Here is a 27,343-nt window from a genome sequence, read left to right on the forward strand (position 1 = left end):
TTCCTCCCACTCCACCGTTTCCCCTTGGTACACATATATTTGTTCTCTACACCTGTGTCTCTATTTCTGCTTTCCAAATATCATCTGTACTATTTTTCTAGGTTTCACATATATGAATTAATATACAATATTTGCTTTTCTCTGACTTACTTCACTCTGTATGACATTCTCTAGGTCCATCAATGAATATTGGGGTGCATGTGTCTTTTTTAGTTAGGTCTTATACTTTTTTATTAATTGGAAAATATTTTATTTTATTGTTTTTAATTTTTTTTGTTTTTAAACTTTACAAAATTGTATTCGTTTTGCCAAATACCGAAATGAATCTGCCACAGATATACATGCGTTCCCCATCCTGAACCCTCCTCCCTCCTCCCTCCCCATACCATCCCTCTGGGTCGTCCCAGTGCACCAGCCCCAAGCATCCAGTATCGTGCATTGAACCTGGACTGGCAACTCGTTTCATACATGATATTATACATGTTTCAATGCCATTCTCCCAAATCTTCCCACCTTCTCCCTCTCCAACAGAGTCCATAAGACTGTTCTATATACATCAGTGTCTCTTTTGCTGTCTCGTACACAGGGTTATTGTTACCATCTTTCTAAATTCCATATATATGTGTTAGTATACTGTATTGGTATTTTTCTTTCTGGCTTACTTCACTCTGTATAATAGGCTCCAGTTTCATCTACCTCATTAGAACTGATTCAAATGTATTCTTTTTAATGGCTGAGTAATACTCCATTGTGTATATGTACCACAGCTTTCTTATCCATTCATCTGCTGATGGACATCTAGGTTGCTTCCATGTCCTGGCGGATTCTTTCCTTCCCTTGTAACCACACTCCTTCCATAAGATAAGGAATTCATATTCTGTGGAAAATTGAAAAGATATCTGGAGCTTGCCTAGAAGATGCCAAGTGAAGGTCACTCCAGAATGCTGTCTCAGCCTCAGCTGAACCTAGCAGTTCCTTGTCTAACCACAAATAAGCCTGCTTTCTCTAACTGGTTCCTCAAAATTCTTTGGTCACTGGAGGCAATATAGTGTAGTTATAAACATCATGCATTCTGAATTCAGACATAGTTTCACTATATGCATAACATTGGCCAATTATTTGAGTTCATGTGTGCTGTTTCACTATTTGTGTCAAGTGGATAAGTATCTGCCTCATAACTTTTTGTGACAATCAAAAAGATTAATATATAGAAATATCTTGAGTATTAAGATAGTGAATGACACAGAGTGAAATTCATGAAATATTAAATATTATTTTTCTCTTACCTCTTACCTCTTATCATAAAACCAAATAAGCCCCTTCTCTTCAAAGCCTTCTCTGAAACAAATTTGTCTTCTAAACTTCTCCACTGGAGAAGGCAATGGCACCCCACTCCAGTACTCTTGCCTGGAAAATCCCATGGATGGCAGAGCCTGGTGGGCTGCAGTCCATGGGGTCGCGAAGAGTCGGACACGACTGAGCGACTTTACTTTCACTTTTCACTTTCATGCATTGGAGAAGGAAATGGCAACCCACTCCAGTGTTCTTGCCTGGAGAATCCTAGGGACGGGGGAGCCTGGTAAGCTGCTGTCTATGGGGTCGCACAGAGTTGGACACGACTGAAGCGACTTAGCAGCAGCAGCAGCAGCAGCAGCAAACTTCTCCACGGTATGGGACAGAGACTGTATGGCCCCATAGCATGTGACATCTTAGTTCCAATGGTCTTAGTTCCCTGACCAGGGATCAAACCTACACCCCCAGCATTGGAGGCACAATCTTAACCACTGGACCACCAGGGAAGTCCCTGAGAAGGAAGTGTTTCTGATAGCACAGAAAGGATGCAGTCCCACCCCAGCCCACTGCAGTAGCACTTCCTATGTGCCTTTCTGATACACTAAACTAAGGATCAGAAAGCTTAAATGACTTTTTTCTAAGGTCACAGAAGTAATGAGTTGAAAAGTGAAGACTAGAAATCAGGTGTCTTGGTTCCCAGACCAGTTTTCTTTCCATTCCAACAAGGAAACCCTGTGACCTTATGACAATGGGCACATAAAGGTGTTTCTCTGCATACATCTCAAATGCATCACAACTGATAATGTTAATAGTAGAATATTCTGATGGGATGGTTCTATAAGCAAACTACACAAAACAGAAGACAGGCACTGACATAAGCATCTATCACAACTAGCTAGGAAAATATGAGAAACTTAAACCCAAATCCAGTAGAAGGAATAAGACCAAAAATTAAAGACTTATAAGTAGAATAAAACTGACAGTTGGTTCTTCAAAAACAATTAAAATATCTAAATCCCTACCAAGATGAAGAAAAGGGGGACCACATAAATTACCAAGATCAGGAATGAAAAAGGAGATATTAGTATCATTACAGCTTTTAGACATTAAAAACAAATTATAGGATTTTATTAATAACTTTAGACCAACAAATTTGGAAAGTTATGGAATAGACAGATACAATATAGCAAAACAAATACAAATTTTAAATAATCTTTGTCTATTTATACATTCAATATAAATCACTACTGGAGTAGGAAATAGCAACCCACTCCAGTATTCTTCCTGGAAAATTCCATGAACAGTGGCACCTGGCAGGCTACAGTCCATGGGGTTGCAAAGAGTTGGACACAACTGAGCATTACACACACACACACAAATTCATAAGTAAAACTATTTTACAAGTTTCCTGTCAAGAAAACCCAAATATAGATTCCCTGGTGAATTTTTCCAAACATATAAGGAATAGATAATAGACAGTTCAGATTTCATATAAAGTCTTCAGAACAGTTTCCAACTTTTATGAGGCAGCATGAACCTGATACAAAGCATACTGACATAAAAGGAATTACAAGACAAACCTCATTAACACAGACACAGAAATAATTTTTTAATAGCATTTTGAGTAGAGCAAAATGAATAGGTTAATAAGCTAATCTATAACATTCCCAAGTATGGTTTATTCCAGGAATACAGGTTGTCTTACCACTTGAAAAGCAAGGAATGTAGTAATTCTCCACATTAAGAGACCAAGGAATGATTTTTAAAGACCCTGACATAGACAGAAAAGGCACTAGATAAAATCCATTATCCATTAATGATTTTAAAAACTCTTCGTATATATATATATACTTATGGCTGATTATGGATGATTTATGTTATTGTATAGCAGAAACCAGCACAATGTTGTAACGCAATTATCCTCCAGATTCATGTTGATGTATGGCAAAACCAATACAATATTGTAAAGTAACCTAACCTTCAATTAAAATAAATAAATTTATATTTAAAAAGATTTTTTAAGTTACAAGGTATTTTTTCAAAAACATCTTCACAATTGAGGAATAGATAGTAGAACAGAATTCCTTTTATTTTTAAAAGTTATCTATGAAGAACTTATAACTATTATTATACTTAATGGCAAATATGGAACATTTTCCCTAAGATCAGGAAGAATGCAAAGATGTTCACTTTCATCATTTCTATTTATTACTATAAAGAAGAAAAAGAAAGGGTAAAATTTAGAAATCAAGTAAGACTTTCTTTTATTGGTGTTCACAAGATTGTATACAACGAAAATCCAAAATAACTCATAAACCATTTGAATAAATAATTGAATTTATAAATGTCATGAATAAAAGATCAATGTACAAAAAAAAAAAACTGCAACTCTATGTGCTAGCCTCCAAAATCAAAAATTAAATTAAAATATTTACAAAGGAAAACATACCACAAGCCTAGAAATAAAGTTATTCAAGACCTCTATAATAGAAACTACAAAAAAAAAAAAAACTGTTAAGAGGAATTAAAGCTGACCTAGATAAATGAACAATTTTAGTAGGCTCATCAATTGGAAGACTTAGTGTTGTAAAACGTTAATTTTATTCACGTTGTTCTATAAAGTCAATGCAATTCCAAGCAGAGTCCCAAAAGATTTGTGAAAATTGCTAAGGAGATCCTAAAATTAATATAGAATCAAGTGAGAAATAGAGAAGGCAAGACAATCTTGATGAATAAAAAGGTTGGAAGGTTCTTGCTACCAAGTATCTAAAAATATTGCAAAATTATGTAAAGACTGAGAAATCATATTCGGCAATCAAAAGAGATGGTAACATAATCAAACCTTTCTGAAAGATTTCTTGAACTATGGCTGGCTGAGAATCCCCAGACTTCATAGTTCCCTCCCACTGCTAAGATTAGAGTAAGCATATTGTGTTGGCTAATGTTATTATTACATCTATTACTATACCCTATCTGCCCCTGCTGCCTTCTCCCTTCACCATATACATCATGAATATTCACTGGAAGGACCATTACTGAAACTGAAGTTCCTTCTCCCTTCACCATATACATCATGAATATTCATTGGAAGGACCATTACTGAAACTGAAGTTCCAATACTTTGACCACCAGATGCAGAGAGCCAATTCATTGGAAAACACCCTGATGATGGGAAAGATTGAGGGCAGGAGAAGGGGGTGACAGAGAATGAGATGGTTAGAAGGCATCACCAACTTAATGGATATGAGTTTGAGCAAACTCCGGGAGATAGTAAAGGACAGGGAAGGCTGGTGTGCTTCAGTCCATTGGGTCACAAAGATTCTGACATGACTTATCAACTGAACAAGATTCAGTGAGAAGCCACTCCTAAACCAACCAAAGAATCGTATTTGTCTGGCCACAATGAATTGATAACAGTTGGCAAGTAAGCCAATCAGATTGAACTGTAACAGGCATATTAGAATTGGTCATAATGATAATCACTCTCTTCTCCCTAACACATCAACCTGGAAAGAAAGCAGCTTGGATCTTCTGAGGGCCACTGTGGAGAGAAAGAGCCCACCAGGAAGAATAGTTAATGCAGAAAGATGCACAGTCAAGGAATGGAGACAGAATTCATCCAGATAACATCTTTTTAGCTCCAGGATCCAGCCATCTCTGCAATTAGTTATACCCAAAGATTTTTCTGTAGTCAAACTATTTAATTATCTTTATAGTTTACAAAAGTGAAAAGAATGAAGACAAGCCAGAGACTGGGAAAAATTATCTGCAATACAGTTTATATATAGTATATACCTGCAATACAGGTATATAGTATACATAATTTACATATATATAATATACAACAGATGTTTTATGTATATGTATGTAACTAGACAGAGACATATACATACATTTAAAAAGGATAAGTAACCAGAGGAAGGGCTTCCCAGGTGGTGTAATGCAAAAGAATCCTCCTGCCAATGCAGGAGACACAGGAGACGTGGGTTCAACCCCTGGCTCAGAAGGTCCCCTGGAGAAGGAAATGGCAACCCACTTCAGTATTCTTGCCTGGGAAATCCCGTGGACAGAGGAGCTTGGTGGGCTACAGTCCATGGGGTCACAAAGAGCTGGACATGACTGAGTGACTGATCAGGCACAAAGGTGGCAATTTTAAGACATGGCTCCCAAATTCTTTTATAGTCTTCTCATGAAAGTGAAGTCCATATTTCCTCTTTTGAATCAACTTGTAACTCTAAGTATGAATTGTAGCTGAAACTATTAATACCTGTTTCTAAAAACTTTGCTACCCAGCCTATTGAAATGTCAGTTTCTTAGTTTTAAAATGGGGCCAATAAAAATTACGATTTTCTATAATATTTTTAGATCTCAGCTATGTATTCTCACATGCTCCTACATTCACTGCCACAGGTATAGATCTCTTTTCTTATCTCTGTGGACTCTACACAATTTAATCTTGATTTCATGCAACCAGTTTCTCCAGGGACTAGGGATGGGGAAAATGGGGAGATATTGATCAAAGTATGCAAACTGCCAGATAGAAGATGAATTCTCAAGATCTAACTATAGTCAGGGCTTACCTGACTTCCCTGGTAGCTCAGATAGAAAAGAATTCACCTGCGTTATAGGAGACCTGGGGTTTATCTCTGGTCAGTAAGATCCCCTGGAGAAGGAAACAGCTACTCACTCCAGTATTCTTGCCTGGAGAATTCCATGGACAGAGGGGACTAGAGGTTACAGTCCCTGGGGTTGCAAAGAACTGGACATGACTGATCAACTGAGCACACACACACACAACCATAGGAAACCTTTCAAACAGAAAAGGAACCAAAAATGGGTGAAGTGCTTTAACAGGTATCCCCCAGAAAGAAGATATCCAGGGAGTTGCCTGGTTGCCTAGTGGTTAGGATTCCAGGCTTTCACTATCATGGCCCAGGTTCAATCTCTGGTCAGGGAACTAAGAACCTGCAAGTCACACAGCCAAAAAAAAAACCAAAAAAACAGATATTCAAATAATCAATAAGCATATAAAAAAGTATTCACCATTGTTACATATCAGATAAATGCAAATTAAAACCAGAAACAAGATAATAGTACATTCTGTGTTGAACAGCTAAAATTAGAAAGTGCTAATCAGGCATGTGGAACAGTTAGGACCTTCATTCATTGCTTTTAGGATTATAAGTAGAATTGCTTTTGAAAAACTGGAATACCTACCTAAACATAAAGTCTATCCTATGATTCAGTAATTTCATTCTTATATTCAAAGCATAACAAGAGACATAAGTTCATAGTCTGCCAAAATAGCAATTAGGAGGCAAATTAGACATTGAAAAAAGAAGCCAAATATGTAACTGTACATATTGTATCTTAACATTTACATGAAGATCAAGAACAAGCAAACTTAATAAATTATAATCAAAGCCAAAATTGTGGAGCAACACATTTTATTTTATTTATTTATTTTTATTTATTTTATTTTTTTTTTTTTTTTGGCTGCACTAAGTCTTAGTTGCAGTATGCAGGATCTTTAGTTGTGGCATGTGAGATCTAGTTCCCTGACCAGGGATCAAACCTCAGCCCCCTGCACTGGCAGGCAGATTCTTAGCCACTGGACCACCAGGAAAGTCCCCAGAGCAATTATTGAGAAGGCAGATGAATGAACTTTCTGAAATCCTGGGAAAGTTCTGTTTGTCACAGTATGTAGTATAAAATTTCATCAAGCTGTACACTTAAGAGTAGCACACTTTGGACCATGTAGATGACAACAACCCTGATCCAAACTGGAGCCAACTCTATGCAGTCAACAGATGTGCCAGAGGAGCTGTAATATCAGCAAAATTACAATGCAAGAACTTGCCAGAAAAATCCAAGAAGCTGTGTATGGCCATGATGGAGAAATTTATGGAGGTGTCTATGGAATGGCTGCCTCTGAGATAATGAAAGTCAAGCATTTTGTGTTCTGCTTTGAGCCAGTATTGATCAGCGAGTCCAATAATTAGGGAAAAAGCTGGAAACTGAAGCTTGCCAGGCCCCCATGCATCTGTCTCCCTGTCTCATTGCCCCCACAAACTCAGAATAATGGTTTCTTCCCTCTGCCTTCCAATTTTCACACAAACTCTTATTTTAGACAACTCAAACCTGGAACTAGATAAAGAACTGACTCTGGGAAATGCAGTCCCAGCCACGTCCAAAGTACCACAACATAAGACAGCCCAACCAACTTTACTTGTAGCTTTCCTGTTGCAAGGTCTCTTTTGTAAACGTTCAAAACATTGGGTCCAATTCCCAGTCATAAGCAAGGATAAAGAACAAAATACAAAAATACCATAACAGATGAGATCCTTCTATCAAGGCTTTTGCACTTATTGATTTCCACTGGATTAGTTATTAGACAGGGAAAGCTTTTAATGGTAAAAAACTAATAATGTTTTTGTAAAAAAAAAAAAAAAGAGGTGGGGTTGGGGGGAATAGTGGGTAGGCAATTTCCAGTTTCCACCATACTAGATCAAAATGAAATTACCATTTACCAAAGAAACTACAAATACTAGAATGTCAATACCACAATGACTGCACACTTAGAGAACAAAGAGAATTAGTTAGTAACTAATAATAATAATAATAAAAGATCACTCATGCCTACATATAAAAAATATATACTTTAAATGCCTGATGGGTCAAGAAAACTCTGTAATAGAAATAACACTTACAGCTGAACCAAAATAAAAGCACCTCATAATAAAACATATGGGGCTAGAGCTGAAATGTATTAGAGGAAATTTATGACCTTAAACATTCATATCAGAAAATTAAACTGGAAACCAATGAGCCAGCAGTAGCCCACTTTAAGGATGAGGCACTGATCTTTGTTTTGAGTATGAACTTTCTTACAACACAATAAGTGATGGTCATGGAGGTATTACCACATGATTTACATACACAGAGTTTCTCTCAGTTATGGGTTTTTCCAAAATAGGGTGTCTCCACAGTGTGAGATCTCACACGCTCCCTAAGCTTTGAAAAAGCATTAAAGACATTCCCTCATTCCTTACTTTATACATTTTCTCTAGTGTGAGTTTTCACATGTCTTCGAAAGTAAGCGGGACAAACAAAGGCTTTGCCACATTCCTTACATTCATAGGGCTTCTCACCAGTGTGGCTTCTTACATGTCTTCGAAAGGATGAAGGACAACTGAAAGCTTTCCCACATTCCAGACATTCAAAGGGTTTCTCTCCAGTGTGCATCCTTGTATGGACAGTCAGGTATGAAGAATGGCGAAAGGCTTTCCCACATTCCTTACATTCATAGGGTTTCTCCCCAGTGTGTGTTCTCATGTGGATCCTAAGAGCTGAGGGGTAAATGAAGGCTTTTCCACATTTCTTACATTCATAAGGTTTCTCTCCAGTGTGAGTTCTTATATGTACCGTCAGGTGGGATGAACTGATGAAGGCTTTCCCACATTCCTTACATTCATAAGGCTTTTCTCCGCTATGAGTTCTTAAGTGTTCAGTGAGGGATGAGGAACGACTGAAGGCTTTCCCACATTCCTTACATTCATACTGCGTCTTTCCAGTGTGATCTCTCACGTGTGCTCGAAAGGACGAAGGGCAACTGAAGGCTTTTCCACATTCTTTACATTCATAGGGTTTCTCTCTACTCTGATTTTTCACATGTGTATTCAGGGAAGTGGGAAGATAGAAGGCTTTCCCACATTCTAGGCATTCATAGGGTTTTTCCCCTGTGTGTTTTCTCATGTGGATGCTCAAGGAGGATGGACAGTTGTAGGCTTTCCCACATTCCTTACATTTATAGGGTTTCTCGCCTGTATGTGTTCTAACGTGTACAGTGAGCTTCGAGGACTCACTGAAGGCTTTCCCACACTCTTGACATTCATAAGGCTTTTCTCCAGTATGGATTCTTATATGTATGATAAGGTGAGAGGAGGAACTGAAGGCCTTCCCACACTCCTTACACTCATATGGCTTATCTCCACTGTGAATTCTTTTGTGTTTGGAGAGTGAGGAGGAACAGCTAAAGGCTTTCCCACACTCCTTACATTCATAAGGCTTATCTCCACTGTGAATTCTTTTGTGTTCTGTGAGGGATGAAGAACAGCTAAAGGTTTTCCCACATTCCCTGCATTCGCAACTTGTCTTTCCTGCATGAATCTTCATATGTGCCCGAAAGAAGGAAGAACAACTGAAGGCTTTGGTACATTCCTGACATTCGTAGGGTTTCTCTTCAGTGGGAGTTTTCATATGCTTTTTAAAACAAGCAAAAAAATGGAAAGCTTTCCCACATTCCTTACACTGATAGGGTTTGCTACCAGTGTGAGACCTAATGTGATTCTTCAGGGATAAATGATCTATGAAGGCCTTTTTACACACATGGCACTCATAGGCTCTTACTTCAGTAGTTCTCTTGGGTATATTAAGATGTGAAATTTGGCTGACGGTTTGGCCACACTGATTTTCTTCATTATGTTCATAGATGTTCTCAATCCCATGAATTCTTTCAAAAATAAAAAGCACATTATTAGTGGCAAGTAAATTTTTACCATTTTCAGTGACTATGTGTGTTTTTCTGCCCTGTCCAATGATAAGATGAAAGTACTCACATAGTGCTCTAAGACAGACAATATTATGACTGAGTTTTTGACTTATGAGATTTTTATGATGGTTGCTCAATGATTTATGTGTCAAACATGGAAGGGCTCAAGTCTCACTTGTGAAAAAAATATCTTATGAAAAGTCTTTATGAAATTACAATTTTTGACTAAGTTTTAGATTTTTCTTTTTTTAATTCTGTGATATTTTAAGATTCTTTCCTGAGACACTACTTTTCTCTTATATGAATGACACTTACCTCAAACTTCTCTTGTGGTTTTTGTTCTGATAATCAACATCATGGTATTCCCAGATTTTATGTAAAATGGACAATGAGGAATCACTCTTTTTGAATCCTGCTACATCCTGTTCATTGGATATTTCTCCATAAGCATCTTGTGGAGCAACTGATTCATTAATTTTAAGTTGAATCTCGAAACCTGAAACAAAGTAGCAAAGGTACCCTTGAGCAAAGGACTTTGGCAGTACAGCTGGTTCAGGACTTTGGTAATAAGCACACGGTCGAAATAGTAAAGTGACTAGGAAATAATCCCATGAAGATGGAAACTGATGGTAGCATAAATGAGATATTACTAGGATAACAAAACAAAAAGAAATGGAATAAAACACACATGACCAAATAGTACATTACAAAGACAAAATGTGGTCTTTGCCAAGAACAAGAACAGGTGAGAGGACTGAAGAAAAGTCAAAATAGTAATCAAGGACTGGTGGCACAGTGGATAAGAATCCACTTGCCAATGTAGGGACACTGGTTCAATCCCTGGTCCAGGAAGATTCCACATGCCACAGAGCAACTAAGCCAGTGTGCTGTAACTACTAAGCCCACACCCTCAAGCCCACAAGCTGCAAATACTAAGCCCAAGCACTGCAACTAGAGGGCAGTTCCCACTCTCTGCAACTAGAGAAAAGCCCATGCAAAGTAATGAAGATCCAGCACAGTAAAAACATAAAAAAATTTTAAATAAATAAAATAGTAATCTAAGGTATCTGTGGAAGCTCAGCTTCCTCAGACAAAACAAAGCTTCATTTTGATTTTACATTATTTTTTTCAAATGTAATATCCCCCAACTACATCAAGTATTCTTGCTTTACTGATGCTCCCCTTGGAAAGAGTCTTCTCTCCACTGTCTCTAGGTCCTCCTCTTGTTTCCACTGTAAGATCAGATACGGTTTGTGTAGTGGATACCCTGTTCACATAAAAAGGTATATCATGCGGGAAAACAATGAGTTACCACAAATATTTCTATGAAACAGAACAAAAACTGCTCTTCTGATACTCTAAAGCAAGTGATAGGGATAGAATAGGATAGTCATACAGGATAGTTATGCAGAAGTCCCAGTAGTGGATTATAGATAAAGAGGGAAACCTAGGGAACTTTAAGAGACCAGTGGAAGTTCAGTTCAGTTCAGTTCAGTCGCTCAGTTGTGTCCAACTCTTTGCGACCCCTTGAATCACAAAACGCCAGGCCTCCCTGTCCATCACCAGCTCCCAGAGTTCACTCAGACTCATGTCCATCGAGTCGGTGATGCCATCCAGCCATCTCAGCCTCTGTCATCCCCTTCTCCTCCTGCCCCCAATCTCTCCCAGCATCGGGGTCTTTTCCAATGAGTCAACTCTTCGCATGAGGTGGCCAAAGTACTGGAGTTTCAGCTTTAGCATCATTCCTTCCAAAGAAATCCCAGGGCTGACCTCTTTTAGAATGGACTGGTTGGATCTCCTTGCAGTCCAAGGGACTCTCAAGAGTCTTCTCCAACACCACAGTTCAAAAGCATCAATTCTTCGGTGCTCAGCTTTCTTCACAGTCCAACACTCACATCCATACATGACCACTGGAAAAACCATAGCCTTGGCTAGACGGATCTTTGTTGGCAAAGTAATATCTCTGCTTTTCAATATACTATCTAGATTGGTCATAACTTTCTTTCCAAGGAGTAAGTGTCTTTTAATTTCATGGCTGTAATCACCATCTGCAGTGATTTTGGAGCCCAAAAAATTAAAGTCTGACACTGTTTCCCCATCTATTTCCCATGAAGTGATGGGACCAGATGCCATGATCTTAGTTTTCTGAATGTTGAGCTTTAAGCCAACTTTTTCATTCTCCTCTTTCACTTTCATCAAGAGGCTTTTTAGTTCCTCTTCACTTTCTGCCATAAGGGTGGTGTCATCTGCATATCTGAGGTTATTGATATTTCTCCCAGCAATCTTGATTTCAGCTTGTGCTTCTGCCAGCCCAGCGTTTCTCATGATGTACTCTGTGGAAGTTAATGATGCTCAAAAAGCTATTAGACCATGGTGGAACAAAGCAGGCTTGTTTAACTATAATGCAATTTATAAACGCAAAAGATATGCCCCAGGTCATTAGGTGAAATAAGAATGTCACCACCCTTCTACTGATTTGAATAAGTGCTATAACAATGTGGCACCAGTGGTCAAAACTCTGCCTGCCAAAGCAGGATTCACAGGTTCAACACCTACATTGGGAAGATCCTCTGAAGTAGAAAATGGCAACCCACTCCACTATTCTTACTTGGAAAATTCCAGGGACAGGGGAGTCTGGTGAGCTATAGTCTATGGGATCTCAAAGAGTCAGACAGGACTGAGCATGCATCCACACATGACAATTCTAGTTTGACCACACAGGGTCAGACATTCTTGTGCCTGATACAAAGGAGGAGCTAGTGATGTAAGCCTGAAATCAACTCAAAGAAGGCAGTCCTTTCCCCTCCCCCACTTTCCTTTGACAATAAAATTATAGCCCACTTAATCCTCAGTGCAGGGCTCCCTCACCTATCCACCTACATCTCTTACAAGCATCTTATACTAATAAATCTACTTTTTGCCTATCAGTTTGCTTCTTGCTGTTCCTTTCGCACTGAGATACAAAGAATCTGACCATCATTAAGTCCAGAAACCAGGTATGCGATCTCAGTTGGAAGACCATGAGTTTTGGCCAGGCTGAAGTTCCAGCCTCATGAGTTCAAGTTCCAAACTGGATTTTGGCCAAGTTCGAGTCCTGGCACATGAGTTCAAACTCTGGCACACGGGTTCAAGTCGCAATCTGAGGTGAACTGTTTCACAAGTGTGAATTTAACTGCAAAAAAATTATCTAATTTATCTTTAAGGGGACGGGGCAGTCTGATGAATAGAACTGATCTGATATTCACACATAGACCTCGATATTATTAAAAGCTGGTCCAATACTCACAGGTAGGATATGTTGTTCTCCTGTTGAAGATAAATAATCTCCAAATACCAATCTTAGACAAGGTTACTCTAATACGGTGATAAAATGAAACAAAATAAAGCTACTTCATGATTTAGCCTAGGGACAAAGTATTACCAGAATTTCCCCTGCTTTCTGTCAGCATCCAATCTAAAATGAACACCTGTGAACTGAGGTGACAGTGGCCCTCAAAAATTCATATCTAAATAGACCAACAGAACAGAATAGAGAGTCTAGAAATAGACCCACATAAATATAGTCAACTTATCTTTGACAAAGGCTCAAAGGCAATACAATAGAGAAAAAAATAAGTCTTTCCAACAAACAGTGCTAAAACAACTACTAGACATTAAGGTACATTTTTTTTAAAAATCTTGACATAGGCTTGCAAAAAATTAACTCAAAATACACAGGGAGGCATACAGGGCTTTGGGATAATTGGGGTCCATCAATAGAGAGTAAAAGATTAGCTCAAAATGGATCACAAATCTAAATGTAAAACGTAAAACTATGGAATTCCTAAAAGATAACAGGGGAAAAATGTAGATGCCCTAAGATCTAGTGATTTGTTAGATATGTGAAAATTAATCAAGGAAAACTTCACTAAAATGGAGTTGAAAAAAAAAAATGGAGTTGAGAGGCCAGAAGAGGAAGTTTTCATCTAATTCTTTACAACATTAATTACAGGGAGAATTGTTCATCAGAGACCCCAATAAGAATCACCAATTATAATCCTAACAGGAAAAGATGTACATCACATCTCCTATCAAAAATCACTACTCCAGCAACTCAGCCATCATCACCCTGAACTCTCACCTTTATCCAGTGGACTTTCATCCAAAACAACCTTTCCCAATTTCCTCATTTTTCTCTACAAAATTACATTCTTCTCCGTTGTTCTGTGGACTTGCCAATGGCTTTTGTTACAGCTATCTTATCTCAAATTGCAATTCCCCTACTATTTCCAAGTAAACTATTTTTTTGTTGGTAAAATAACTTTTTATTTTTAAAGCCAATAGGTAACCTGAAAAGGACAATTCATGAAAGAAAGAAGTAACAAGCTGGTCTTCATTAAAATTAAAAATTTTTGCTCTGAGTAAAACACTGTCAAGAAAATGAAAAGACATGCCACATACTTGGAGAAAATATTTGCAAAAGACATGTGTGATAAAGAACTATTATCCAAAATATACACAGAAGTCTTAAAACTCAACAATAAGAAAATAAATTGATTTTTTTTTAATAGGCCAAAGTAAGAATATACAATGGAGAAAAAGTCTCTTCAGCAAGTGATGTTGGGAACTCTAGACAGCTGCATGTGTATCAAGGAAACAACAACACACCCTCACATCATACACAAAACTATACTCAAAATGGCTTAAAAGACAAGACACCATAAAATTCCTATAAGAGAACACAGGCAAAATACTCTTTGACATAAATCATACCAATGTTTTCTTAGGTCAGTCTCCCAAGGCAAGAGAAAGAAAAGCAAAAATAAACAAATGGGACTGAGTCAAACTTACAAGCTTTTGCACAGCAAAGGAAACCATAAACAAAACAAAAAGACAACCTACAGACTGAGAGAAAATATTTGCAAATGATGCGACTGACAAGAGCTTAATTTCCAAAATTAAGCTCCTTAACTCAAACAATTCAATAACAACAACAACAAAATTGAAAAACATGCAGAAGACCTAGACATTTCTCTCTTAAAGACATACAAATGGCCAACAGGCACATGAAAAGATGTTCATCATCACTAATTATTAGAGAAATGCAAATCAAAACAACAAGGTTCCACCTCACACCAGTCAGAATGGTGATTATTAAAAAGTCTACAATTATGTATGCCAAGAGTAACATGGAAACTTACATTACCATATGTAAAATAGACAGCCAACAGGAATTTGCTATATGGCTCAGGAAACTCAAACAGGGGCTCTGAATCAACCTACAGGGGTGGGATGGGGAGGGAGATGGGAGGGAGGTTCAAAAGGGAAGGGATACATGTATACCTATGGCTGATTCATGTTGAGGTTTGACAGAAAACAACAAAATTCTGTAAAGCAATTATCCTTCAATAAAAGATTAATTAATTTTAAAAAGTCTACAAATAACAAACACTGGAGAGGGTATGGAGAAAAGGAAACCCTCCTACACTATCCAGGAGATAGTGAAGGTAGTGAAGCCTGGTGTGCTGCTGTCCATGGGATCACAAAGAGTGAAATATGACTTAGCAACTGAATAACCACCTACATTGTTGGTGGGAATGTAAACTTCTGCAGTTACTATGGAAAACTGTATGGAGGTTCCTCAAGAAACAAAAAGTACAGTTGCCATATGATTCAGCAATCCCACTCCTGTGCATATACCCAGACAAAACTATAATTCTAAAAGATACATACACCCCAACGTTCAAACCAGCACTATTTATTACAATAGCCAAGATATGGAAACAACCCAAATGTCCATCAACACATGAATGGATAAAGAAGATGCAGTATACATATACAGTGGAATATTACTCAGCCATTAAAAAGAATTAAATAATGCCATTTGCAGCAACATGGATTGACCTAGAGATCATCATACTAAGCAAAGTAAGTCAAAAAGAGAAAGACAAATACCATATGCTCTCACTTAATATGTGGAATCTAAAATACGACACAAATGGAACATATCTACAAAACAAAAACAGACTGGCAGACACAGAGAACAGACTCGTGGTTGTCAAGGGCAAGGGATGGATTGGGAGTGTGGGATTAGCAGATGCAAACTATTATATATAGAATAAATAAACAACAAGGTCCTACTGTATAGCACAGGGAAATATAGTTAATATTCTGTGATAAATCATAATGGAAAAGAAAATGAAAAGTGTTAGTTGTTCAGTCGTGTCTGACTCTTTGCGATCCCATGGACTATATCCTGCCAGGTTCCTCTGTTCATGGAATTCTTCAGGCAAGAATACTGGAGTGGGTTCCCATTTCCTTCTCCAAAAGAATATGAAGAAGAATATATATATATATATATATATGTATAACTGAGTCATTTTGCTATACAGCAGACATTAAATACAACAATATAAACCAACTATACTTCAATAAAAAATTTTTTAAGTTTTTTTTTTTTAATGGGCCTAATACTTTAACAGATGCCTTACCAAGAAGATACATAGATGCCAAATAAGCATATGAAAAAAAAGATGTTCCACATTACATGTCATCAGGAAAATGCAAATCAAAACAATGAGACACCACTACATACCTAAAAGAATGGCCAAGTCCTGGTGAGGATATGGAGCTGGTGGGAATGCAAAATGGTACAGCTGCTTTGGAATACAAAGCAGTTTCTTACCAAATTAAACATACTCTTAGCCATATAAGCAAGCAATCATGCTCTCTGGAAGTTACAAAAAGGAGTTAAAAACACATCTACACAAAAACCTTCATGTGGATGTTTATAGCAGTTTTACTCATAATTGCCAAAACTTGGAAGCAATCAAGGTCTTCTTCAGTGACTGAATGGATAAACAGACTGGTATTGCATATCCAGACAACAAAATATTACTCAGCACTAAAAAGAAATCAGCCATCAAGCCATGAAGAGATGAAGAACATTAAATGCATATTAGTAAGTGAAAAAAGTCAATCTGAAAAGGCTATATACTGTGTGATCCCAACTACATGACATTCTGGAAAAGGCAAAACTATGAGAACAGTAAAAAGATCAGTGGCTGCCAGGAGTTGGGAGGGAAGGAGAGATAAATTGGGGTGGAGGGGGATAAAAGATTTTTAGGAGTAGTGAAATTACTCTCTGATACTATAATGGTGGATGCTTGTTGTTTAGTTGATCAGTTGTGTCCTACTCTTTCATGACCCCATGGACTTCAGCCCACCAGACTCCTTTGTCTATGGGATTTCCCAGGCAAGAACCCTGGAGTGGATTGCCATTTCTTACTCCAGAGGATCTTCCCAACCCAGGGATCCAAACTGCACATCTGCTGCATTGTCAGGAGGGTTCTTTACTACTGAGCCACCAGGGAAGCCCATAATGGTGGAAATGTCATCACATATTTATCTAAACTGTAACAAAGTACAACAACAAAAGTGAACACTAATATAAACTTGAGATTTACCGTAATAATGATGTGTCAATATAGGTTCATCCACTGTAATAAATATACTACTCTGGCAGAAGGCAGTGCATTTATGGGAAATCTTTGTACTTGCCGGTTAATTTTGCTGTGAGCCTATAAACTGCTCTAAGAAAAAATAGAGTGTACTGGAAAAAAGAAAATCCATGTCCACCCAGAATTCAGAACATTACTTTATTTGGAAACAGATATTTGCAGATGTAATCAAGTTAACATAAAGTTATACTCGACTAGGGTAAGCCCTAAATGCAATGACTGGTGTCCTTACAAGGACAGAAAGATGTAGAGACAAAGGACAAAGGCCCTATGAAGATGGAGGCAGAGATTGGAGTGATGTGGCTACCAACCAAGGACTGCCAGCAACAACCAAAAGCTAGGAAGAGACAAGGAGGGATTTTTCCTGAGCCTTCAGAAGGATCATGACACCTTGATTTCAGACTTCCAATCTCTTTAATTTAGAAGAGTAAATTTCACACTTCCCTGGTAGTACAGGTGGTACAGAAGATGCCTGCCAAGGCAGGAGACACAGGTTCGATCCCTGGGGCAGGAAGACTCCACATGCCATGGAGCAACTAAGCCCATGCACCACAACTACTGAAGCCCTCGCACCCTACAACTAACTACCAAAGCCCTCGCACCTAAAGCCTGGGCTCCCCGACAACAGAAGCCACCACTGTGGGAAGCCCACGCACCCCAACAAAGAGTAGCCCCACTCACTGCAACTAGAGAAAGTCCAAGTGCAGCAAAGACCTAGCACAACCTAAATAAATAAAATAGTTGCCTAGCTACAGAATAAGAGTGGGGAGTAGAGGTAGAGGAAGTTTTTTTTTTAAGTAAAAGAGTAAGTTTCTGTTGTTCCTAGCTACCCAGTTTGTGGCACTTTGTTATGAAAGGCCTAGGAAAACAGAACAGCCTGTTGTCATGGACCTACCCCCAAATCATTCGACCTAAGTATATAAATCCTATATTTACTTTCTAACACACTGCATTGTTCCCCATGATATGTGTTTCTCCCTCACTGCTCCAAGGAATAAACCCAGTTTGTTAAACTGGTGGTCTTTGGGTACAGGGAATTAATAGCAGTAAAATTCTCAAAAGGTCCCAAACCACCAATTTTCTCCCTGTCCCCCAAAGTGACCCCTGAAGCCTGTGCCCACACCACATACACTTGATAATCCTCCTTGAGGATTCTGACCACAAGAAAAAGGAAAAGCAGGTTCAATATATATGTTTATTTTCTTTCTTTTTGTCGTGTTAATTTCATATTTATCTTCTCCATTACTGAAGCATTTTGAATACAATGACATCTTATTGTCTATAGTATATATTCAAAAGGGTTTGATACAAATTCACCCTCAAAAAAAACGCTTAAAGAATGAAAGAATGACTGAATGAAGAAAAATAATGCTTTCAGTACTCTGAGAGAAAATGAAAACTTTACAACCCTGCGAAAATGCAAACTCTGCATTCAGTGCCAGTGGCAAAATGGGTAAGGAAATTTTCACTAATTCTTTTGTTTGTTTTATATTGGTGAAATACTTTAACAATACACGTGTTTATTTTCATGGTGAAGCCACTAGACTATAAGCTCCTTGGGGTCAGTGACCATGTCTGTCTTATTTAACAATTTGTTCCAGTTTCTCAACCCAAATCCTAGAACAAGGGCAATTTATAAGATAAAGCTGTTTTCTAAATAACAGAACGTTGGAGGAATGTTACCATCCTTACCTAATGAGGCCAGGTTCCGGAAGTTTTCCAGCATCACATCTCTGTAGAGGTTTCTCTGAGCGAGATTCAGCAGAGCCCACTCCTCTTGGGTAAAGTCCACAGCCACATCCTCGAAGACCACTGTGTCCTAAAACATTCCACATACTTTGTTCAGAAAGGTACCAACTCCCCCAGCATGTGCAGGAGGCTGAATGAGGCTGACACTACGGGGAACTGAGAATCAACTCACAGGAAGTTCAGAAGATTCTTTTCTCCCAAATATCTACCCTAGGATTCAGTCATCAGATCTTTCTCATTCTATCTAAGCATCCTGACTGATCAAATTCTGTCTCATAAATTTAACAACATTTTTGAAACACTAAATTTATCTTTCCACTGTTTGATGGTGACCAGTTCCACTCTTACAATAATCAAGAACATCCAGAACATATTGCAGAAATGAGAGAAATGCTCTAAAAATGAAATGACAATTTCCACATTGAAAGAAGCAAAAATCCCTTGTTAGAGGGACTTCCCTGGAGGTTCAGGGCTTAAGACTGTGCCTTCCAATGCAGGGGATGTGGGTTCAATCCTTGGTTGAGGGGCTAAGATCCCACATGCCTTAGGGCCAAAAAACCAAAACAGAAAACAGAAAAAACAAGTGTAACAAAACATTCTACTGCAAAATAGAAAAACTATTGTAACAAAAAAAAAAACTATTAAAAAAAACATCCTTGTTACAGAAACAAGTTCACCTGCTTCCTTATTCCCCACCATAGCAATCAGCACAACACAAAACACTAGATAAAATTTGGATGAGGTTTAAATCCCCAAGGGACAAGGACCTTTTCTTTTTCTTTTTCCCCCCATACACCTGGAGCCCAGAAGTCAGCAAGAAACACAACATTCAACCCAGGCCCACAGTCAGTCATATTTTCTTACACTCTAGGCCCAGGAGCTGTAAATTATAGAACATGAACTAAAACCAGCCTATCACCTGTTTGTATAAGTAAAGTTTTACTGGAACACAATAAAACGTTTATTTATACACTGTATATAGATGCTTTCACACTAAAATAGCAGAATTGATGGGAAATCCCTGGCAGTCCAATGGTTAGGACTCCATGCTTTCACTGCTGAGGGCACAGGTTCAATCCCTGGTCAGGGAAATAAAATCCCACAAGCTGCCCAAAACAAACAAACAAAAAACAATAAAATACCAGAACTGAGTAAAATAGAAACTATGGCCTAAAATGCTTACTATGTGACCCAATGTAGGAATAGGTTCTTGATCTCTGCTCTGAATTTAGGACATAGATAAGCTGATGGAATTGAAATATTGTTTTGGAGAATTATTAGCTCTTACTTACCTGTATCACATTTTTCTGTAACTCAGCAGCTGTTCTCTCTTCCTCCATGTTCCCTTCATGAAGAAAGACAGAGTACTGAGATGTTACAGCTGAGACAGGAGAAAGAAGACATGAGAATCTGGGTGTCCCCACAGTCTCCACAATCAAGACTGTGGATTTGGCAGCACATCTGTTATGAGTGATCATTCTCCTCAAAACACACACACACATATGCAAAGACCCTGCACACCCAAGCAAATACACATTGATCTTGTGAGAAAATGGAGCAAGAAAAAAAATACTAATAGTAACTTACAAAACAAAACGAGACTCACAGACATAGAGAAGGAGCTTATGGTTGCCAGGGGGAAGGATAGGGGAAAAGGATAGTTAGGGAGTTTAGAATGGACATGTACACACTCCTATATTTAAAGTGGATAACAAACAAGGGCCTACTGTGTAGCACATGGAACTCTGATCAATGTTATGTGGAGGCCTGGATGGGAGGAGAGTTTAGGGAAGAATGGATACATGTATATGTATGGCTGAGTGTCTTAGTTGCTCACCTGAAACTATCACAACATTGTTAATTAGCTACACCCCAATACAAAATAAAAAGGTGTTTGTTTTTTTTTTTAAGTTGGAGAAATTTTATCTCCTCCAGAGCTAGAAACAGTCCTCTCATTCTTGTAGATCATTAAAAAAAAAAAAAAAAAAGGTTTAAGAGTCCATTTTGTAAGTAAGTCAGCCAGAGTCTAAAAAAATTTGGCTGTCAATCTGCCCATGATAATGAAAACATTAAAAACATAAGAGAATGCCTTCAGTAGTAAGAATATACATTCCATCTCAAAGGAAAGCGTGACTTGTATGCCACATCTCCAGGGGTTCCAGACCCAATATTTATTTCTGCACTGCCTGGCAGGCCTACATGTATTACTACTCAATCTCTGACTATGAGATCTTCTCCCTCTGAGGGCTGCAGGGTCTCCAAAACCTGGTTTTTGAGAAACAGCACAACCAACTGAATTTTACATGCAGGTGGCAGAGAAGACATCTCATGTTAAATCTTGCCTGTACAGGAAATACAGTCACAGCATAACAAGAACACCTGAAGTGAAGCTGGCATATGTGTCATCTCTGACAGTGGCATCCACAGCACTAGTGCATGAATTTCAAATAATGAAAACACAGCAGTCTCTCTCACTTCAGTGGACCAAATATGTATTGTAGAGCCAGTAGAAACTTAAGTCACTTAGACATGTGCTCAATGTTATCCAATTAGAAAGCTAAGGGAGGGTGTGTATCCAGGTGTGTTTACCTTCAAAGCTAAATGCCCAAAGAGTGTGTTTCTGAACATATACCTTACAATTTAGTTGTCAGTGAGGCCCCTATGCCCTAACATTACTGGGGTCTAGCCTAGAATGCTGTCGGGCACACCATGGAGAGTAAACAAATAAAGTATTCCCTTCAACTGTTTTATCTTTGAGCTCCTTCTCTTTTTTTATTTATTTTTAATTGGAGAGAAGACTTTTCAGAGTCCCTTGGACAGGAAGGAGATCAAACCAGTCAATCCTAAAGGAAATCAACCCTGAATACTCATTGGAAGGATTGATGCTGAACCTTTGCTACTTTGGCCTTCTGATGCAAAGAACCAACTCATTGGAAAAGACTCTGAGGCTGAGAAAGACTGAGGGCAAGAGGAGAAGGGGATGACAGAAGATGGATGTCAGCTGGATGGCATCACTGACTCAATGGACATGAGTTTGAGCAAACTCCGGGAGATGATGAGGGACAGGGAAGCCTGGCATGCTGCAGTTCATGGGGTTGCAAAGAGTTGGACACAACTTAGAGACTGAATGCTTCCCTGGTAGCTCAGCTGGTAAAGATCTGCCTGCAATGCAGGGGAGACCTGGGTTCAATCCCTGGGATGGGAAGATGCCCTGGAGAAGGAAACAGCTACCTACTCCAGTATTCCAGCCTGGAGAATTCCACGGACTGTATAGTCCATGGGGTTGCAAAGAGTTGGACACGACTGAGTGACTTTCACTTTCACTAGTGACTGAACAACAAATGCTTTACAATGTTATGTTGGTTTCTTCTATACAACAATGTGAATCAGCTACAAATTACATATTTTCCCTCCCTCTTGAGTCTCCCTCTCACCCATGTCCATCCCACCCCTTTAGGTTGTAACCCAGCAGCAAGCTGAGCTCCCTGTGCCATACAGCAGCTTTCTACTATCTGTTGTACACATGGTAGCATACATATGTCAATGCTACTCTCGCAATTCATCCCACCATCTCCTTCCTCCACTGTATCCACAAGTCCATTCTCTACATTTGCATCTCTATTCCTGCCATTGAGCTCCTTCTCTTGACTAAGCCCTATGTCTTCAACAAGGATGCTCCCCTTAAGGTACCTACCTCCTGCTCCTTCCTCTCATATTTATTTAGGTAATATTTGCCCTGTCCAACTATGTGCAATCATAGGAGACACAGCACTAAACAAAACAGAAAAATCCTAAAGTGCTTGGGTCTTATAATTGTTTTAAGGAGGACCAGTACATTAACAAAATATTATCAGGTGATGGTATATGCTATATAAAAATATATCACATTATAGGGATAAGGAGATACACACACATTTACCTTTAGCAAGTCAGGACCACTTATGTGACAGGGTAGAAGCAGGAAATTAAAACAACTGTTTTAGGACTTCCCTGGTGGCCCAGTGGTTAAGAATCTCCAGGGTACAGGGGTTTGATCCCTAGTCCAGAAAGATTGTAAATGCCACAGGGCAACTAAGCTGTGCACCACAACTACTGAGCCAGCACTCTAGGGCCCTCACACTGCAACTACTAAGCTCACATGCTGCAACTACCAAAGCCTGCACACCTAGAGTCTGTGCTCTGCAATGAGAAGCCAACACCATGAGAAGCCCACGCACTGCAAAGAAGAGTAGCCCCTACTCACTACAACCAAAGAAAACCCATGCTTGGCAATGGAGACCCAGTGCAGCCAAAAATAATTTTTTAAGAATAAATAAATAGAACTGTTTCAAATAACACAAAAAATCAATGGCTGGTGTGGCACATATATTTATGCACAACTGACCCTCAAACAGTTGCATGGGTTGGGGAACCAACCCTCCAGCAGTGGAAAATCTGAGTTTAACTCATAGTCAGCCCTCAGTATCCAAGGAGTCAACCAATGGCCCATCCTGTAGTATCTGCAGTATTTAATAGTGGGGAAAAAAAAAAAATCTGCATATAAGTGAACACATGCATTTCAAACCTATGTTGTTCAAGGGTTAATTGTATTTATAAATATCAATTCCTATAGAAGAAAAATTAGTAATGATAGGTTAACCATTGACGTATAATAGCAGAAAAAGAACCTCATAAAGGTGTAAATATATATATATATATGACAAAATTAATGATATCTTTTGGAGAAGGAAATGGAAACCCACTCCAGTACTCTTGCCTGGAGAATCCCATGGACAGAGGAGCCTGGCAGGCTACAGTCCATGGGGTCACAAGAGTCAGACACTACTTAGTGACTAAACCACCACAACTAACCCGAATCCTTGAACAACATAGGTTTGAAATGCATGTGTTCACTTAAATACTGCAGATACTACAGGATGGGCCATTGGTTGACTCCTTGGATACTGAGGGCTGACTATGAGTTAAACTCAGATTTTCCACTGCTGGAGGGTTGGTACCCCAACCCATGCAACTGTTTGAGGGTCAGTTGTGCATAAATTATTTGATATTTTGATATTTGATATTTTTAAAAACTTAAAACAGAATCAGAAAAGCTAAAATGGCAATACTACCCAAAACAACCTACAGATTTATTGCCATCCCTATCAAATTACCTGGAGAAGGCAATGGCAAGCCACTCCAATACTCTTGGCTGAAGAGTCCCATGGATGGAGGAGCCTGGTAGGCTGCAGTCCATGGGGTCGCTAAGAGTTGGACACGACTGAGCGACTTCATTTTCACTTTTCACTTTCATGCATTGGAGGAGGAAATGGCAACCCACTCCGGTGTTCTTGCCTGGAGAATCCCAGGGACGGGGGAGCCTGGTGGGCTGCCACCTATGGGGTCGCACAGAGTCGGACACGACTGAAGTGACTTAGCAATCAAATTACCCATGACATTTTTCACAGAACTAGAACATGAACTTTTATGAAATCATAAAAGACCCAGAATTGCCAACGCAATCCTGAGGAAAAAGAATGAAGCAAAAGCCATAACTGTCCCAGGCTTCAGACAACACTACAAAACTATAGTAATCAAAACAGTGTGGTATTTACACACACACACACAAAACAGGCATACAGATCAATGAAACAGAATAGAGAGCCCAGAAACAAACCCATACTCCTACGGTCAATTAATCATCAACAAGGAGGCAAGAATATACAATGGGTAAAAGACAATCTCTTCAGCAAGTGGTGCTGGGAAAGCTGGAAAGCTGCATGTAAATCAAAGAAATTAGAACACACTCTCTCCCATGGAAAAAAGGGAACCCTACTACCTGTTGGTAGGAATGTAAACTGGTACAACCATTGTGGAGAACAGTATGTAAGGTTCCTTAAAAAACTAAACACAAAACTACCGTATGATGCAAAAACCCCACTCCCGGGCATATATCTGGAGTAAAGCAATTCAAAAAGATACATGCATCCCTATATTCAAAGCAGCACTATTCACAACAGTGAAGTCAGGTAAACAACCTAAATATCTATCAGTGGAGGAATGAATAAAGAAGATGTGGTACATATATAAAATGGAACATTACTCAGCCATTAAAAAAAGAAAGGAATAATACTATTTGCAGCAACATGGGTACAGCCAGAAATTGTCACACTAAGTGAAGTAAGTCAGAAAGTGAAAGACAAATACCATATGATATCACTTATATGCAGAATCTAAAATGTAGCACAAACAAGCCGATCTACAAAATGGAAAAAGACTCAACAGATATAGAGAACAGACTTGTGGTTACCAAAGGGGAGAGGAGATAGGACAAGGATGGACTAGAAGTCTGGAATTAGTAGATGCAAACTATAGAATGGATAAACAACAAAGTCCTATTGCATAGCAAAGGGAATTATATTCCATATCCTGGGATAGACTATAATGAAAAAGAATATACTATATAAAAAAAGAATGTGTATACATGTATAAGTCATTTTGCTGCAGAGCAGAAATTAACACAACATTGTAAATCAACCATACTGCAATTTAAAAAAAAAAATAAAGTGAAAAAAGTTAACAAAACTATAAACACAAAACCTGTTTACATACAGTCATTAAAGAAAAGAAAAAAATAGCAGTTTAGAACATACCTACAAAGGAAACAGAAGCTATAGACTTTTACAGACAGGTTCACCGAACAAGTAAAGGATTCATAATTCCATTTTTTTGTTGTTGAGTTGGTGTTTTCCGTGTATTTACAAGACCAGAAAGGGACTCGAAACTCAAATATATGTGTATTTATGTACATGTACACACATACACACACATATATATATGAAAGATCTCATTCGTATACACAAGGGCAAAATATTAAAATATTAAGTACAGTCCAGGAAGTAATAATGAAGATAGTAATCACAAACTAAGTTCATTTCCTCCTAGGAATGATGCGTGGTTAAAATGATTTACATAGTTAAAACGTTAAATATAATTCACATCAATAGAAAAAGATCATATGACTTATCCCCTTCAATACAAAATAGTGACTGATCTCCATCAATACCCATTGATGATAATAATTTAACCCACTAGGACTAGAAGGAAATAGGCTTTAATTAGAAAATATATATATTATCTACAAACACCTATAGCAAACATCCTATTTAATAATGAAATGACAGAATTCCCTCTGGGATCAGGAACAAGGCAAGGATGCAATTTATATGCTTTTCTACATTGAACTGAAAGTTCTGGCAAATGCACTAAATAAACAAAAATATAAGATACAAGGAATAAAAAAGAAAACGCTAAAAGTGGCATATGATCACACTTCGGGTGTGAAATTTTTAAAAAATCTATGGATAATTGACCAACGTTCAGAGCGGCAACCGGCAAACAGGGGTTAAAAAGATACTAAGTAATCAGTTCACTAGTATGTAGCTGAATACAATGTAGCAAACTAACTCCCACAATCCGAGAAAAAGAAATCACAGGTTAAAATGTATCTCTTGCACCTGGAAGGGAGAGATGCAGACGGAGTTAAGCAAACGTCACCCCGCACTCACCAAACAAACCGAAATCCACAGACGGGCACAGAGACGAGGTTGAGGCTCAAGTCCCCGTGACCCGAATGGCAAGGATGCTTTTCCTTTCCGGAAAGAGAGCAGAGGATGCTTTTGGAGGCCGATTAAGTACGAGAATAGCTCCTCAACTCTTGCCTGCAGCTGATTCACCCCGACTGCTGGACTCTCACAGAGTTCCTGATTCAGTAAGTTTGGGACCGGCCGCGGCTGCTACAGACCCCGGGAGCGGCGGGGAGCCCAAGCGGCAGCCTTTTGACCACAGATCCCAAGGCCGAGTTCTCCACCTCCCGAGCACCAGACTTGGGGCCGGCTGGGTCGAACTGGATGGGAAAATTTCTATCAGATTTAGACAGAGATGCAAGAAGACAAGGCCGCCCGCTCGCGCACGCGCAGAAGCATGCTGCTGCTTCCGGTTTCTGAGCCACGTACAGCGTAAGGCGGGGGGGTCTCGGGAGCTGGGATATTGGGGAGGGCGGTGGCAGCTTCCCGCGGCAAGCGGAGAAGTGTTAGTTTCCTCCAGGGAGAGACCCGAGTGGGTCTTGGAGCCGGGTCAGCCGAGGACTTGGCGTTGGATGACGCTGGAGCAGGACCAGGCCCGTAGCGGGGCTTCGTTGACTAGGCCTGTGGGGCGGAGCTGGGACGCGACCAGGCCTAGGGGCGTGGCTTAGTTGAATATTCCCATGTGG

The 27,343-nt window shown here is 39.0% G+C and overlaps 1 protein-coding gene across 3 annotated transcripts; it reads right to left on the reverse strand.

The window, feature by feature from the left end:
* Positions 1-27,216, reverse strand: ZNF699 (zinc finger protein 699). Of its 3 annotated transcripts, XM_014478613.2 has the most exons (6): positions 26,640-27,216; positions 20,385-20,437; positions 19,036-19,162; positions 11,017-11,111; positions 10,160-10,377; positions 1-9,805 (listed from the first exon to the last, which is right to left on the reverse strand). In XM_014478613.2, exons 2-6 carry the CDS (start codon positions 20,430-20,432, stop codon positions 8,347-8,349), a joined length of 1,947 nt encoding a protein of 648 aa, XP_014334099.1. In that variant the 5' UTR covers positions 20,433-20,437; positions 26,640-27,216; the 3' UTR covers positions 1-8,346. The 3 variants fall into 3 exon arrangements, with proteins under 3 accessions (XP_014334099.1, XP_070229720.1, XP_070229719.1); XM_070373619.1 differs by lacking the exon at positions 11,017-11,111 and having other exon boundaries at positions 2-9,805; positions 10,160-10,340; positions 20,385-20,473; positions 26,640-27,208; XM_070373618.1 differs by lacking the exon at positions 11,017-11,111 and having other exon boundaries at positions 2-9,805; positions 10,160-10,340; positions 26,640-27,207.
* Between the last annotated feature and the right edge of the window lie 127 nt (positions 27,217-27,343).

The sequence above is a fragment of the Bos mutus genome, chromosome 7 (genome assembly GCF_027580195.1).
Source record: "Bos mutus isolate GX-2022 chromosome 7, NWIPB_WYAK_1.1, whole genome shotgun sequence".
Taxonomy (NCBI): Eukaryota; Metazoa; Chordata; class Mammalia; order Artiodactyla; family Bovidae; genus Bos; species Bos mutus.